This window comes from Myxine glutinosa, chromosome 11 (assembly GCF_964187855.1).
Source record: "Myxine glutinosa chromosome 11, kmMyxGlut1.1, whole genome shotgun sequence".
Classification (NCBI taxonomy): Eukaryota; Metazoa; Chordata; class Myxini; order Myxiniformes; family Myxinidae; genus Myxine; species Myxine glutinosa.
In genome coordinates, this window is record NC_136271.1 from 18,026,908 (window position 1) to 18,041,907 (window position 15,000).

The 15,000-nt window shown below is 45.6% G+C and overlaps 1 protein-coding gene across 2 annotated transcripts in view; it reads left to right on the plus strand.

Moving 5' to 3' along the window:
* Nucleotides 1-15,000, plus strand: part of LOC137436464 (plasma membrane calcium-transporting ATPase 2-like) — a 244,394-nt gene that overhangs the window by 104,481 nt on the left and 124,913 nt on the right. For both annotated transcript variants that reach the window (XM_068130276.2, XM_078786445.1), the window contains exon 6: nucleotides 9,894-10,031. In XM_068130276.2, coding sequence (XP_067986377.2) covers nucleotides 9,894-10,031 — 138 coding nt within the window. The remainder of the gene's footprint in view (nucleotides 1-9,893; nucleotides 10,032-15,000) is intronic.

Consider the following 15,000-nt stretch of genomic DNA (forward strand, 5'->3'; position numbering starts at 1 on the left):
AGTGGTACACCATGGCAACACATATCGAGCAAGGCAGGCTGGGAGCCACACCCAGGAGACTAGTGATTGGCCGGGGGAGGGGCGAACAACAAACACCACACCGATTGGCAGAGTAGGGGAGGACTTGCGATTGGTCAAAGGAAGGGCAGAGAGCTTCTCCGTGATTGGGGGGTGAGAAAGGTAAAGGAGCGACATACTGATTGGCCACAAGCCAATGAGACCACGGCCAATAGGTGCGGAAGGCGGGACATTCGTCCAGTCGGTGTGGAGGGCGCGAAGGAGGACGCAACAAGCGACACACTAGTTGGTGGAGAGGCCCAGATGACGTCAGAGCCGGCCGGACAAAACAGTTGGAGCGGCAGACATTTTCTCTCTCTGATACTGAATTCCTTCCTGTGCGGACCTCTTTGCCTTTCTCTCCGGATTGGACCATTTCCCTTGCGATCCACAAATTGTCAACGATTACGAAGGACGGTGGAGAGACCAGCACTAACGATCACCCTCCCCTGTGGTTCGTGCTCCTGGTGCCTGTGTGCTGTGCTGGGTGGCGCTGGACGGACCGTGCAGAGAGGGGTGTTCGCGCCAACGCCCGAGCGGTTCGCGCCAACCGGAGCCGCGTTCGGATGCGAGCTTGGGGCCTGGATGACAGAGACAGATAAGATGCACCACATTCCACAACACGACGAGACATTTATTTTATTCACCATCTCCCATTGTTTCGTTTCTGAAGTCTGGTGTGGGGACATCCCAATTTAGGATTTATTTTCTTCCATCGCGTTTCCATTGTTCTCAGGTTGCGTAATAAATATTTCTTTGTTGTACATTTTAAATTCCATGTTTGGGTTGAGTTATTGATTCCAGGGTGAAGACATCGGACCGTGAAGGTAAGCAGCATTGTTCATTCTGCCTCGTGTAAGGGGTGTTGCAAAACATTTTACCTTTTTTTCCCCCAAGAACCCGTTACAGTTGTGCATGCATTCGGGGGAAAAAAAGGTAAAATGTTTTGCAACACCCGTTATGATCCACCATCAATTGGATTGAATAAACGCCTCCATTAAAGCTCGTTTTGGCCATCCACGATTTCCGGTCTTAACCGAGGGGCAATCGTGTGACAAGTGGTGTCAGAAGTGAGGATCTGGGCCTGACGGACAAATTTTTTTGTCCGCGGCAGGAGATCGACACGGTCCGGCGTACATCGCGCCCGGCATTTGGATGCAAAAAAAAAATTTTAGTCGGAGGCGAAAAATTATAATAGTCGATTGGGGTGCACGAAGCACAACAAGCGCAACAAGCGGTTCGAAAATTTGAAGTTTTTTTATTTTCTGAGGAAAAATACACGAGCCGGAGACGCATTAGCCAACAGCGAAATGGCGGACGTTGAATTGAGCTCGCGTGAGGGAAATGCCGACGTGATTGGAAGTGGGCCGAATAATGGGGAGGAGCATAGTGATGGAACTTCCCCCGCCGTAGAGACGGCCCCGAAGACAACCAGGCCATAATGCAATTTATGAAGCAAATTAATGACAGCATTAATGCTCAGAGTGAGCGCAGTGAGCGAATGAGGAACAATATAAGGGGATTGAATGAAAAGATGGATTCCCAAAGGAATTAATTGAAGGACGGAATGAGGGAAATGAAAAATGAATTAAAGGGAGAGATGGAAGGATTGAAAAATGAATTGAAGGGAGACATGAAGCGAATGATTAACAAAATGGATGCCCTGACGAATGAAGAATTGAAGGAAGAATGAAAGAATGTGCCAATTAGGCTCAGGAGCAGGGAATTGCAATGGGAATGGCAACAAAATTGGAATCACAGTGGGAAGGAAATGGGGAAGGTAGAAATTTAAATGGGGAAAATTTGATTGTGGCATGTGTGGAGGTAAATGGGGAGTGCCAAGAGGTAAATGGGGAATGTTTGCTTCATGAGGGCCTGGGAAGTTATCGGGGCAAGGTGGATGCCGCAACACCTCAACAGGGAGATGAATTTGGAATGGTGCAGCACAAGGGCAGTTGTGCATTGCAAGAGGGGGTAGAGGTATTGGGGGTCCATGTGGCGGAACCGGACCGGGTGTGTAATGATGGAGGCCTGTGGGGGCCAGAAATGATTGATGTGAATAATGAGCATGATGTGACACAGCGGTTGGGGACCTGGGACAGTCCCATGAGGGTAGAGTTTGACCAGGCCCAAAGGAGTTTGGAGGTTGAGGTGAGTCGGTCCGAGGAGGCGGTTGAGGTGACCGAGGGTACCCTCACCATGCACTACAATTTGGTAACAGAGGCTCCAAAACTGGATAACCAGCAGGGGGGAGTGTGTTGGCTCTGAGCTGGATTCGGACATAGAGGGATCAGGAGATAGAGCCTCGGAAAATTTGGTCCCTGTAGGGAATTTGGAACAGCTGCAGGGAGGGGCAGAACAACCTGTGGTAGGGGTTGTTACCTGTAGCTGTGGTTGTTGGACACATGGGGCCAAAATTTTTAAAAGGAAAAATAAAGTTAAATTGAAGTGGGAATTGGATTTGGAGCAGCCTTGGAAGGAGTTGGTCCCAGGGCTGTGGAATATGGACCAGGAGAGGTCATTGGGGATGGCCTCGGGGAAAAGTTGCCCCTTTGGAAATTTTGTTATGCCAGCCAGCTGGTGGGCTGTGCTGGCGAGATTTGGATGTGGGGTCCAACCATGGGTGTCATGGTACGACCTGGACCCCACGGGGGGTCTGGTGGAGTGTGGCATTCCTTATCCATCGGGGCGCCGCCCGAGCGGGTGGCTCGGGTTGGCATGGTCACTGGACCCTGGTGGTTGTTAAGACCTCCAGGGGGTCAGAGGTGCTTTCTCACAGGCCTGGGATGGCGTATATTGAGAACCACTAGGGGGAGGTGTTGTGGGTCATGCTTTGGTGGTGGCGCCGCGGACGGCCAACTTGGGCCTGATGTGTGACCGCCCGGGCATGCGGCCTGACACCCTCTCCCTGAGACTCTGGGACAGCCAGCATGTGGTGACCTGCCATGCTGTGCTGGTCTATGGACGCGGGTCGAACCAAATGGACAGGGATGGGACATAGCCTGCCGGACAACCATTGGGGCATCTGTGGAACGTGATGGTATGAGAATGATCTTCCACAGATGTTCCATTATGATTTGTGGACTCTCGACTTGGGAGGAGAGCCATGGGAATGTGAATGGGAATTTGTAACGAGCAGAGCATATGGGCCATGCTCGGCTGGCATGTGTATGGAGAAGCATCCTTCTTTTTGGTGAGATTAGTGAAATGTGAAAAATGTTTGGCATGGGTAATCTGAGGATTAGATGCAAATTTAAGGGTGAATTTTGTGAGGCTGTGGTGGTCACTGACATCAGTGGCACCATTATTGATCCGGATGTGTTATACCAAAGTGTTGGAGGCTGGGATAAAATTGATAGGTTAGCAGGACATAGCCTTCAACTGGTTGCGGGGGCGATTGCGCCAATATTTGGGACGCAAGGTTATGGTGATGTACTTGTGTAGTTTGCGGGTCAACGTGGTGCTATGGGTGTCCTAGGTGTGTGGACCAAGTCTTCTGGAGGAGTCACCTGGTGGGGCATGGCTGTCTGTTGGTCCTTGGCATGGTCAAGTGTGGGTGGGCACTGGGGCCTGCAGTTGTGTTGACTGTGGGATGAGGGCGGCATAGGTGACGTGAGGGTGGATGCCCCGCACTGCGACCGTCTCCCCCAGGGCCGAAGTTGTGAGTGTGGTTGTGTTGTTGGCAGCAGCTGCTCACCACATTGGCCAGCTGAGGCTAGAGCAGCTGTGTTCCTCGCAGGTGGGGCCAAAGGATGTATGGTGGGTTGCACCCTTATGGACACTCATGGGTCATGTTGGCGTTTTGACTGCTCACCTTGTCCCGATGACCCTTGCACGGTAGAGGTGCGGAGCTGTTGTGGCCACATGTAGTAGTTTAGAACAGTTCACCGTTGGATGCGGATCCACATACCTGCCAGTACAGTTGGGAGAAAAGTGAAATTTGGTGGAATTTGGTAGGCCCAATGATAAATTTGGGGATTCTGAGGGTGGATGGAACTTTGGACCCGACCAACCTGCAACTACCAGCACTTGAGGTAAGTGCTGGGATGTGTACTGTCCCAGGCTTCAGGAATTGCTTATTAAATTGGGGACATGTAATTTGGAGTAGGGGGGCGGGTGAGAGTGATGACATGGTCGGTGAGGGGGATGGAATGGGTGCCACAGTGTCTTGTGGGTGGCGTTTGTTTATGTGTAGAGGTGTGGTGTTTTCATGTGGTTGTGAGGTTGGAAACTATGGATGAGAGGTGATTATTGTGCATTGAAATGTCTGTCTTTTTTTTTAATGGTTTGAAATGTGAATGGGATTTCACAATAGCAGGCGATGGCAAACCCTTTTGTACAATCTTTTACACAAGAATATGTGTTTGAAAATTGAATGGCAGCGGGGGAGGAAATGTGTTTTGGGGATTTTGTGGGTGGGGAAGGCGTGCGTGTCCGCAGGTACAGATCACGCTCTGAGGAGCGATGACTGTGCCCCCCCTCTGCAGCAATTACCCCTGGCAGCCAGTAGTATCTTGAAATTGGAGCCTGTCGATGGAGGGTCTGTTTGGGCACCTTGGGGTAAGAGAGACTCCCGGCGACCCATGCAGCTGCGCTGAAGCAGGAGGCCACGGAGCCTGGTGTGTGGAGACCCCCACCGGCGGGGTAATGGTGGAAAGGGCTGTTTGACTGTCACGGGGCCAAGAGGTAAATGGGGAGGGGCAATGAATTTGTAAGTCGAGTGACTTGTGATTGGAATGCAGGCACCACAGCCTGAAGCGCCCCCACCATCTTGATTGTGTGGTACCTCCCCGCTGCCTAGTAGAAATGAATGCACACACGAATATAACATCTATGCCATGGTCCTGCAGGGGGGTGGAATAAGTGCTCGTAATGATTTTTGGAATGAGAATGAATGGTTATGGTTTTGTGTTGAATGAATGTGGGCGAAATCCACCGAGCCATGTCACTCGCCTGTAACACCAGGACAGGGCCCGCGGAAATTTAGGGGTGCATTGGGATGGCCTCGCAGGTAAGGTTGAGTCTTGTGGTATCCACCGGGGGACGTGGTCTGTCGGAAGGGGTTTGTGTAAATGTTTAGAGTTTTTGAATTTTGAAGTTTTGAGTAAGGTTAAGTTTGTGGTAAAGTTCGGTTTTTTGAGTGTTTGTTTCCTCCCTCCGCAGGAACGACCAGTTCTAATCATTGTAAATATTTGACTGCATGATTGTTTAAGGGGATGAGCATGTTAAGGACAACAGGTAGGTAGCTTCGGCTCACTTCCCACAGTCCTCCTGCTTTATTTCATAGGTTAATTAAGTGTGAGACAGTAAGTGTTAAGGCTGGAATGGTAGCGCCTGCAGTGAACCTTGCAGGGGCTATGATTCCAGGGGGGGTGGGGGGGGGGGCTGTGTTATGAATTTGGGGTAAGGGGGAATATCTAGATCCAGGTAGATCTGCATAGGTCGGTGTCCAGCTGTGGTGATAGGGAACCTCAACTGTAATAAGTTCTGTGTTTAGCCCGGTTTGTCGGATCAAGTGTATACCTGTGATCATACAAGGATGTTCGTGTGTTAAATAGTTATAGGAACAAAGATAAGGTCTGTGTGTCAGACCTGGTTATCATACCTGCGTCCCTTATGGCAATGCACTCTTGTAGACATTAGATAGGCCCTTAGTGCACACACTAATTAAATCCCCCCCTTACAATGACTGACCATAAGAACTGACCGAGAAGAAACAGGCAGTAAGCGGCCGCGCAGTGGTGCACCATGGCAACACATATCGAGCAAGGCAGGCTGGGAGCCACACCCAGGAGAACTCGTGATTGGCCGGGGGAGGGGCAAGCAACAAACACCACACCGATTGGCAGAGTAGGGGAGGAAAGGATTGGTCAAAGGAGGGGCAGAGAGCCTCTCCGTGATTGGGGGGTGGGGGGGGTGAGAAAGGTAAAGGAGTGACATACTGATTGGCCACCAACCGATGAAACCATGGCCAATCAGTGAGGAAGGCGCGAACATTCGGCCAGTCGGTGTGGAGGGGGCGAAGGAGGACGCAACAAGAGACACGCTGGTTGGTGAAGAGGCCAGGATGACGTCAGAGCCGGCCGGACAAAACAGTTGGAGTGGCAGACATTTTCTCTCTCTGATACTGGATTCCTTCCTGCGCGGACCTCTTTGTTTGGACCATTTCCTTTGCGATCCACAAATTTTCAACGATTACGAAGGATGGTGGAGAGACCTGTGCTGTGTGCTGTGCTGGGTGGCGCTGGACAGACCGTGCAGAGAGGGGTGTTCGCGCCAATGCCCAAGCGGTTCGCGCCAACCGGAGCCGCGTCCGGACGTGAGCTTGGGGCCTGGATGACAGAGACAGATAAGACGCACCACATCCCACAACACGACGAGACATTTATTTTATTCACCATCTCCCATTGTTTCGTTTCTGAAGTCTGGTGTGGGGACATCCCAATTTAGTATTTAGTTTCTTCCGTCACATTTCCATTGTTCTCGGGTTCCGTAATAAATATTTCTTTGTTGTTCATTTTAAATTCTGTGTTTGGGTTGAGTTATTGATTCCAGGGTGAAGACATCAGACCATGAAGGTAAGCGGCATTTTTCATTCCGCCTCGTGTATGATCCGCCATCAATTGGATTGAATAAACGCCTCCATTAAAGCTCGTTTTGGCCATCCGCAATTTCCGGTCTTAACCGAGGGGCAATCGCGCGACAGTATCCTCAACATCCGCACAAAGAGGGCTCCACACTGATTGTATAGCAACAAATTTAAAATGCTGAATGCTCAATAAACTGAACAAAAGATTTGGACAAGTACATATGCTGCCCAATGTATTAAGACCCTAAAGGGAATTATCTTGTGATTACTAATAATATTTCATGTGTCTAGTTGTAAATAAATCTCACATCTTCTCATGCACTCACAGATATAAACAATTTGTAATCTATGCCATGCTTTGCCCTGATGCCCTCAGCAAAACTTAATGTTTTCAAAATGAGCCAGACATTTATCTGTCATGCATGAATCATCTCAACCATAAGGTTCTGGCTGGCAATGTTTCACATATGAGATATTCTCAGTTATTTTGGTCTTTTCACTCGGAGAGACTCTTGAAATTTCATGGGCAATTCAAGCTGAATATTTGAGCATTAAAAAACGTTTTCAAGTCTTAAAATTTTAACAATCATGGCTGAGGTTAAGAGCTTCATGTAAAATTACTATGATTGATGTAATGTCCAAACTGCAAAGCACCATCAAGATAGTTTGTAGTCTGGTCATAAATCTGATACTTCTTTAACGGCCCAATTATCGCCACATCCTTATGGGGATGGCCGCAGACCCAAGTCTTTCACAACGTGGCTGCCCAGGCCTGATGCTCGACTGAAGGTGACAAGAACATGGAAATTGTTCAAGATGTTAGTGATGATCCCTTTACTCTCCATAAACCTGTGGGATATTTAATGTCCACCAGTGTCCAGTGCTGGCCAATGCGCCTCCGGCTTAACGTCCATCCAACGGACGACTCACACATTGATGCTTCACACTATCTGCAAAAAACCCAGGTTATAGTTTAGATCTGAATCTATTTATCCTCCCAGAGGAATATACCTCAAAATAATTCAAAATATACCTATTTAAATATCGTTAGGTGGGATGACTTTGAACACCAGGAGACTTCTTTTAAGACTTGCTACAAAGTTCATCCAGATTTTTTTTTAAACTCCTAAGCAGTTCAAAGCACCCCCCCCCCCCCCACCACCCCCACTGTGAAAAAAAAATCCTTCGAAAAGTGTTCAATTTAACCGCACCTTACGGTACCTTAAAAAAATTATCTTCATCCTTTATCTTGTATTCTCGAACAAAAAAGAAAATTGAGTTAATTGTCAGGTCTCTTTATGGAAGATGCTCAGACTTGTCAGCCTCAACATTCTGGTTAGAGCGTCCATTTTGAGTCTGGTACGTCGATAGATTGATTCTGTCACTTGCCGAGTCCTACCAAAAAAAAAAAAATGGTGCTTCCTCTTCCTCATTTGACACTCAGCCTTTAGAGGATAGAGCACGAACAAGCCCTGTGGTTTGGCATCTATGTGGGGTGGGGAGGGGTGCGGGGGGTTTCTCCTTTGAATTCCACGCTGACTCCCGGGAGAGGAAAGTGCAGCAATTAGATTGCGTCACCACCACCTAGATTGCTCTTGATAGTTATTTTTTCCATAGTTAACTGCTGTGTTTGTCTCGTGTTGATGTCACGACCTACTGTATGTTGTCTGGTGCTTCTCTCTGAATGTGTTTGCATGCTTTGTGTGTTACAGCGCTTCCGTGAACCTTAAACCATGTTACAAATTTATTTATTTTTGTATACAAGATCGAGGCTCGTGTAAGAGCTAACATTAATCCCACAAAAAAAAAACCGACACACAAAACACAATAATGGGAGCGGGAGACAAGATGGGGAGAGAGGGGGAAGCACACAAGTACAACAATAGAGAACAGGGACGTCGGGAGATCTGTGGGAGGGAGAGGACTTGGGAGGAGGAGGAGCGGAGTTAAGCTTGCCAGCTTCCTGGATGATTATATTAGCCTGCGAGCACGAAGCGAAAAGCTGAGTTGAGCAATTGCTTCATGTCTGTCCGTCCGTCTGTCTGTCTTATCGGTTTATGATTGAGGAACAAGTTATTTAAATTGAATGTTATATTTTGTGTGTGTGTGTCCGTCCGTCCGTCTGTCTGTCCGTCCGTCTGTCTGTCTTATGGGTTTATGATTGAGGAACAAGTTATTTAAATTGAATGTTATATTTTGAACATGAATACGAAGACAAGTTTCTCGTTTTACTGCACTTTGGCTCTGAATTTGGCCCGGGTTACACTTACGCAGAGAGAGAGAGAGAGAGAGGAGTGAGATAATATTCTTCCTCTGCCTGTCTGCTGCCAGTCACAAAAATTGAAAATCATTCCAAACAGGAAACTTACTGGGTTTAAGGATGTTACAATGGACACATACAACAGACACGAATAACTAATGTAACGTGTTAGATAGGGTGATGTGTCAACTCTCTAGTGTGTTCTGTTTTTGTCCATCATCGTCATCAGGTGATGCCTTACTATTCTCAGGTACGCTCTTTTTTAAGGCATACAATAACTGCTCCATTTTGATTGGTGGAGCATTTATTATGCAAGAGAATGCATATTGCACGTCCATGTTCTTTATTTATTTTTATCCTTTGTTTCTTTATCTCTCAACTCAATTACTCCTTCACTTTTCTCTTGCTAAATAATCCATATGTTGTAGCTGGAAGAGATGTAGCCGAGAGTAATGGGGACGAGGGGGACAAAGCATGGAAAGAGCAGAGAGTGCAAGACGAGAAAGGAGGAGGTAGAAGACAGAGAGACCACCGACACATCTGTGATGGTGAAGTGATAGGCCCATAGACTCAGCTTCTGCGTGGGGGATTCAAATGATTTTGAAGGCCTTAGTTTCACGGGCGTCTAAATGAGCAAGGTGCGAGGCAGGAGAGCCAGTCCAGAGGGGAGGGCAGCACTCCATCAAGCTGCGGATTAAGGCCTTATAGGTGGATAGGAGTTCAGGTGTGCTAAGGAAGGAATTTGTACGACGGTGGATGCTCAGTCGGCGACTGGATTTCAATGCTAACTTTAAATTGTGGTTTTCCTGAGAAAGATTATGGCTGATAGTGAGATCTCTTCAGTTTTCTTTCACATTTTATACCCTAGTCCACAATGTCTTCAGTTTTCCTTCACTCTGCTTTCACTAAATATTTATTTACCCTTTTCAGTCTCATATAAGTCCTTCATTGTTTCTACTCCCTGTTGTTATTTCCCCCCACCACCAGGTACGCATGTTATGGAGGGCTCAGGTCGAATGGTAGTCACTGCAGTTGGAATACATTCTCAGACCGGTATCATCCTTACTCTCCTTGGAGCTGGGGACACTGGCGATCAGCAATCAAATACAAAGGGCAAGAAAGAGGGTATGTGGAAGCTGTTCGTCGACGAATCACCAGACAGGGCCTGTTGTCTGTGTTCGTGTTTTTTGTCTGGTTTCTTTTGTTTTCGTTAGAGCTGCTGGCTGGTAGTGCAGAAAATTATAATCAGTTCATTATATCAGCAGTGATCTAACAGTAGAAATTACATCTTAATTATTAAGCAGATTTGCTGTAAAGGTGGAAATACACGTATCTGGGGTTTATTGTCCGGGATTACACCTAAGCGGCTCCTGCATTTATGTGACGATGAAATAATTTTTATTATGAGATGAGAGAGGACTGATTATACCTTCACTCTTCACTCCTGCTTGCTTATTAATTTAATAAATAGCACCGCAAAAGCGGGCGTAACCCCTCAGCCAAAGCATGGAGGAAACCAATTTCAAGATGGCTGCTGTGGCGGCCATATTGAAAATCGCAGCGCGCCCATTTTCGAAAGGCACCTTTCTCTACTCAACCCCAACATACACTGCAAACATGGATTTAATCGGACAAGCCGTTCTGCTCGAAATTGACGGAAACCAATTCCAAGATGGCTACCGTGGCGGCCATATTGAAAATCGCAGCGCGCCCATTTTCGAAAGAAACCTTCCTCTACTCAACCCCAATACACACTGCAAAAATGGATTTAATTGGACAAGCCGTTCTCCTTGAAATTGACGGAAACCAAAAGTTGATGGACGCCCGGACGACGCCCGTGACCAATTTGGGCTGAGGGGTGAAAAGTGGTAAGGCCAAATGTTTGGATGCATCAGGGTATAGATGTTGAGGGATGTATCACTGGAGTTTCGTTTTGTTGGTGAAGTCATTAGGGGGAACCGGAATAGGTAAAAATGGAGTCATCAGGAGGAACCTGGATAGGTAAAGATGGAGTCATCAGGAAGAATCCGGATAGATAAAGATGGAGTCATCAGGAGGAACCTGGATAGGTAAAGATGGAGTCATTAGGACGAACCTGGATATGTAAAGATGGAGTCATTAGTAAGAACCTGGATAGGTAAAGATGGAGTCATCAGGAAGAATCCGGATAGGTAAAGATGGAGTCATTAGTAGGAACCTGGATAGGTAAAGATTGAGTCATCAGGAAGAATCCGGATAGGTAAAGATTGAGTCATCAGGAAGAATCCGGATAGGTAAAGATTGAGTCATCAGGAAGAATCCGAATAGGTAAAGATTGAGTCATCAGGAAGAATCCGGATAGGTAAAGATTGAGTCATCAGGGAGAATCCGGATAGGTAAAGATTGAGTCATCAGGAAGAATCCGGATAGGTAAAGATTGAGTCATCAGGAAGAACCTGGATAGGTAAAGATTGAGTCATCAGGAAGAACTTGGATAGGAAAAGATTGAGTCACCTGGAGAACCTGGATAGGCAAAGATTGATTCTTCAGGAAAAACCTGGATAGGTAAAGATTGAGTCACCTGGAGAACCTGGATAGGCAAAGATTGAGTCACCTGGAGAACCTGGATAGGCAAAGATTGAGTCATCAGGAAGAACCTGGATAGGCAAAGATGGAGTCATCTGGAGAACCTGGATAGGCAAAGATTGAGTCACCTGGAGAACCTGGATAGGCAAAGATGGAGTCATCAGGAAGAATCCGGGTGGGTAAAGATTGAGTCATCAGGAAGAATCCGAATAGGTAAAGATGGAGTCATTAGTAGGAACCTGGATAGGTAAAGATTGAGTCATCAGGAAGAATCCGGATAGGTAAAGATTGAGTCATCAGGAAGAATCCGGATAGGTAAAGATGGAGTCATTAGTAGGAACCTGGATAGGTAAAGATTGAGTCATCAGGAAGAATCCGGATAGGTAAAGATTGAGTCATCAGGAAGAATCCGAATAGGTAAAGATTGAGTCATCAGGAAGAATCGGGATAGGTAAAGATGGAGTCATCAGGAAGAATCCGGATAGGTAAAGATTGAGTCATCAGGAAGAACCTGGATAGGTAAAGATTGAGTCATCAGGAAGAACGTGGATAGGTAAAGATTGAGTCATCAGGAAGAATCCGGATAGGTAAAGATTGAATCATCAGGAAGAATCCGGATAGGTAAAGATGGAGTCATCAGGAAGAACCTGGATTGGTAAAGATTGAGTCATCAGGAAGAACCTGGATTGGTAAAGATTGAGTCATCAGGAAGAACCTGGATTGGCAAAGATTGAGTCACCTGGAGAACCTGGATAGGCAACGATGGAGTCATCAGGAAGAACCTGGATAGGCAAAGATTGAGTCACCTGGAGAACCTGGATAGGCAAAGATTGAGTCATCTAGAGAACCTGGATAGGTAAAGATTGAGTCATCAGGAAGAACCTGGATAGGCATAGATTGAGTCACCTGGAGAACCTGGATAGGCAAAGATTGAGTCATCTGGAGAACCTGGATAGGCAAAGATGGAGTCATCTAGAGAACCTGGATAGGATTAAGGTTTCAGCTGCTACTTCTCGACCCTCAAACCCATCCAAGCGCATACAAGTGAGCCTTACAAAAACAATTTGCGGAAGTTAACCTCTCCTTAGCCACACACAAAAAGAAAGAGAGAGAAATAAGGAAGTAAAGAAAGAAAGTAAGTGTAAAATTGATTAATTAACACAACTACAACTTAGACCTTTAACCGTTTATTCGTTAATCCAGGAATACCTTATTATTTCTTTCATCCAGGTGTTGAACTTGGCACCACAGGATGTACATGGGAGTGCATACAGGACCAAAATCAATACACAGGCCCTTTATATATAATGAACTGTTTAAGTGACAGTCAAAGTACCACTTGAAATGGAAAACGAGTTTGGTTACATCCTAATGTAGATTCCCAAAGGAGTTAATTAAATATATAACATGTGCTGGAATGATGATCAATTTGCACATGCAGAGCCTGCTTTCAGCCTCTAACATACATTATTTAAGATTACCATGGATTATTAAAATCAAAATTGCTCTGATTACCGTGACAAGTACTCTCACCTGTGATCAGCAGGAACTTCCTGTACACATTTCACCAATTAGTGGCATCTGAATTTATCTCTGGCAAATTAATCAGACATTTCCTTTAACTTTTAGCTGAAATGTGGAAAACCTTTTCTAGGAACACTGATTATTACCTCTGCCACCTCTGTCTGTTTGTCGATTTGTCTGTCTGTTTCTTTGTGAGTGGGATATCTCAAACAGTTATGGATGGATTTGGACGAAACTTGTTGAAGAGGTTGTGTGTGTGACAAGGAAGAATCGATTCAATTTTGGTGAAGATCTGAATATGGATTCGGATATGAGAATTATTTAATTTTTAAGCGATTCTTCACCATTGGGAGATCGGGCCAAAAACGATGCATAGTGGGATATCTCAATAAGTTATGGACGGATTTGAACGAAACTTGATGAACAGGTTGTGTGTGTTACAAGGAAGAATCGATTCAATTTTGGTGAAGATCTGAATATGGATTCGGATATGAGAATTATTTAATTTTTTAAGCGATTCTTCACCATTGGGAGATAGGGCCAAAAACGATACATAGTGGGATATCTCAAAACGTTGTCGACGGATTCGTACGAAACTTGGTGGGCAGGATGGGTGTGTGACAAGGAAGAATCGATTCAATTTTGGTGAAGATCTGAATATGGATTCGGATATGGGAATTATTTAATTTTTTAAGTGATTCTTCACCATTGGGAGATCGGGCCAAAAACGATACATAGCAGGATATCTCAATGAGTTATGGACGGATTTGGACGAAACTTGTTGAACAGGTTGTGTGTGTTACACGGAAGAATCGATTCAATTTTGGTGAAGATCTGAATATGGATTCGGATATGAGAATTATTTAGTTTTTTAAGCGATTCTTCACCATTGGGAGATCGGGCAAAAAAACAATACATAGTGTGATATCTCAAAAAGTTGTGGACGGATTCGGACGAAACTTGGTGGGCAGGATGAGTGTGTGAAAGGGAAGAATTCATTCGATTTTGGTGAAGATTCGAATCCTGATCCGGATCAGATAATTATTTAATTTTTTATGTGATTCTTCACCATTGAGTGATGGGGCCAAAACTATACATAGCACGATATTTCAAAAAGTTGTGAAATGATTCAGCCGAAACAAGGTGTGTGAGTTGGGTAGGTGACAAGAACAGGGCGATTAGATTAAGGTTCAGGATCGGATCCAGATCCGGCCAATAAGTGGGTTTTAAAACGTGAGCTGTTCAGCCTGGTGCAGGTACGCACTCCACCAAGTGCCGTTCTGGTTCATAATGAAACATTCAATATTCATGCTTTGAGTTGGAGAGACAATTTCATATAAACGTTCTGCTTGGGCAAATGTTTTCATTCGGGATTCAAATACAAATTGAGAATTTTGGTGTTAAGAATTCAAGGATATACAGTTGGATAACTTGACCTTTATGGAGAAATGAGTAACAATCCTTTCTCCTTTTCCCCTTCTGGCTCCAGTTTGTTGCAAATCTCTGCAACCTTCAGGGCCCAAATATACCCATATTGTTTTTTGCCGCGTCGTAAGACGCTGGTCATAGAGTGCCCTCTGCTGTTGTTGTTGTTGTTGTTCTTCTTGTTCTTGTTCTTGCAGAGAAGACAAAACCTCAAAGCTCCACCCATTCTGGGAACCATAGCTCCACCCATTCTGGGAGAGCCTTCATATAAACAAATATCCACCATTTTATTAACTTGCATAGCTTTGAGGCCTGTTTTGTAGGCCCGTGGTGTCTTCCTTTCTCACACAGTTTTATTTCAAATCAAATTCGATATATCATTTCATTTTTCACAGTCGCTAACATAGTTTTAGACTCGGTTGAAAAAAAACGTGAAGAAAATCCGATGAAAGTTGCCCTTTATAGAACGAAATGAATTCTCAAAGGCCTGTAACTTCAAGTTCATTGAGATTTTTTTTTTTTTAATCGCGGCATGGTCAGTCATACACCGCCCGAAATAACAGACGGGAAAATGCCGAGA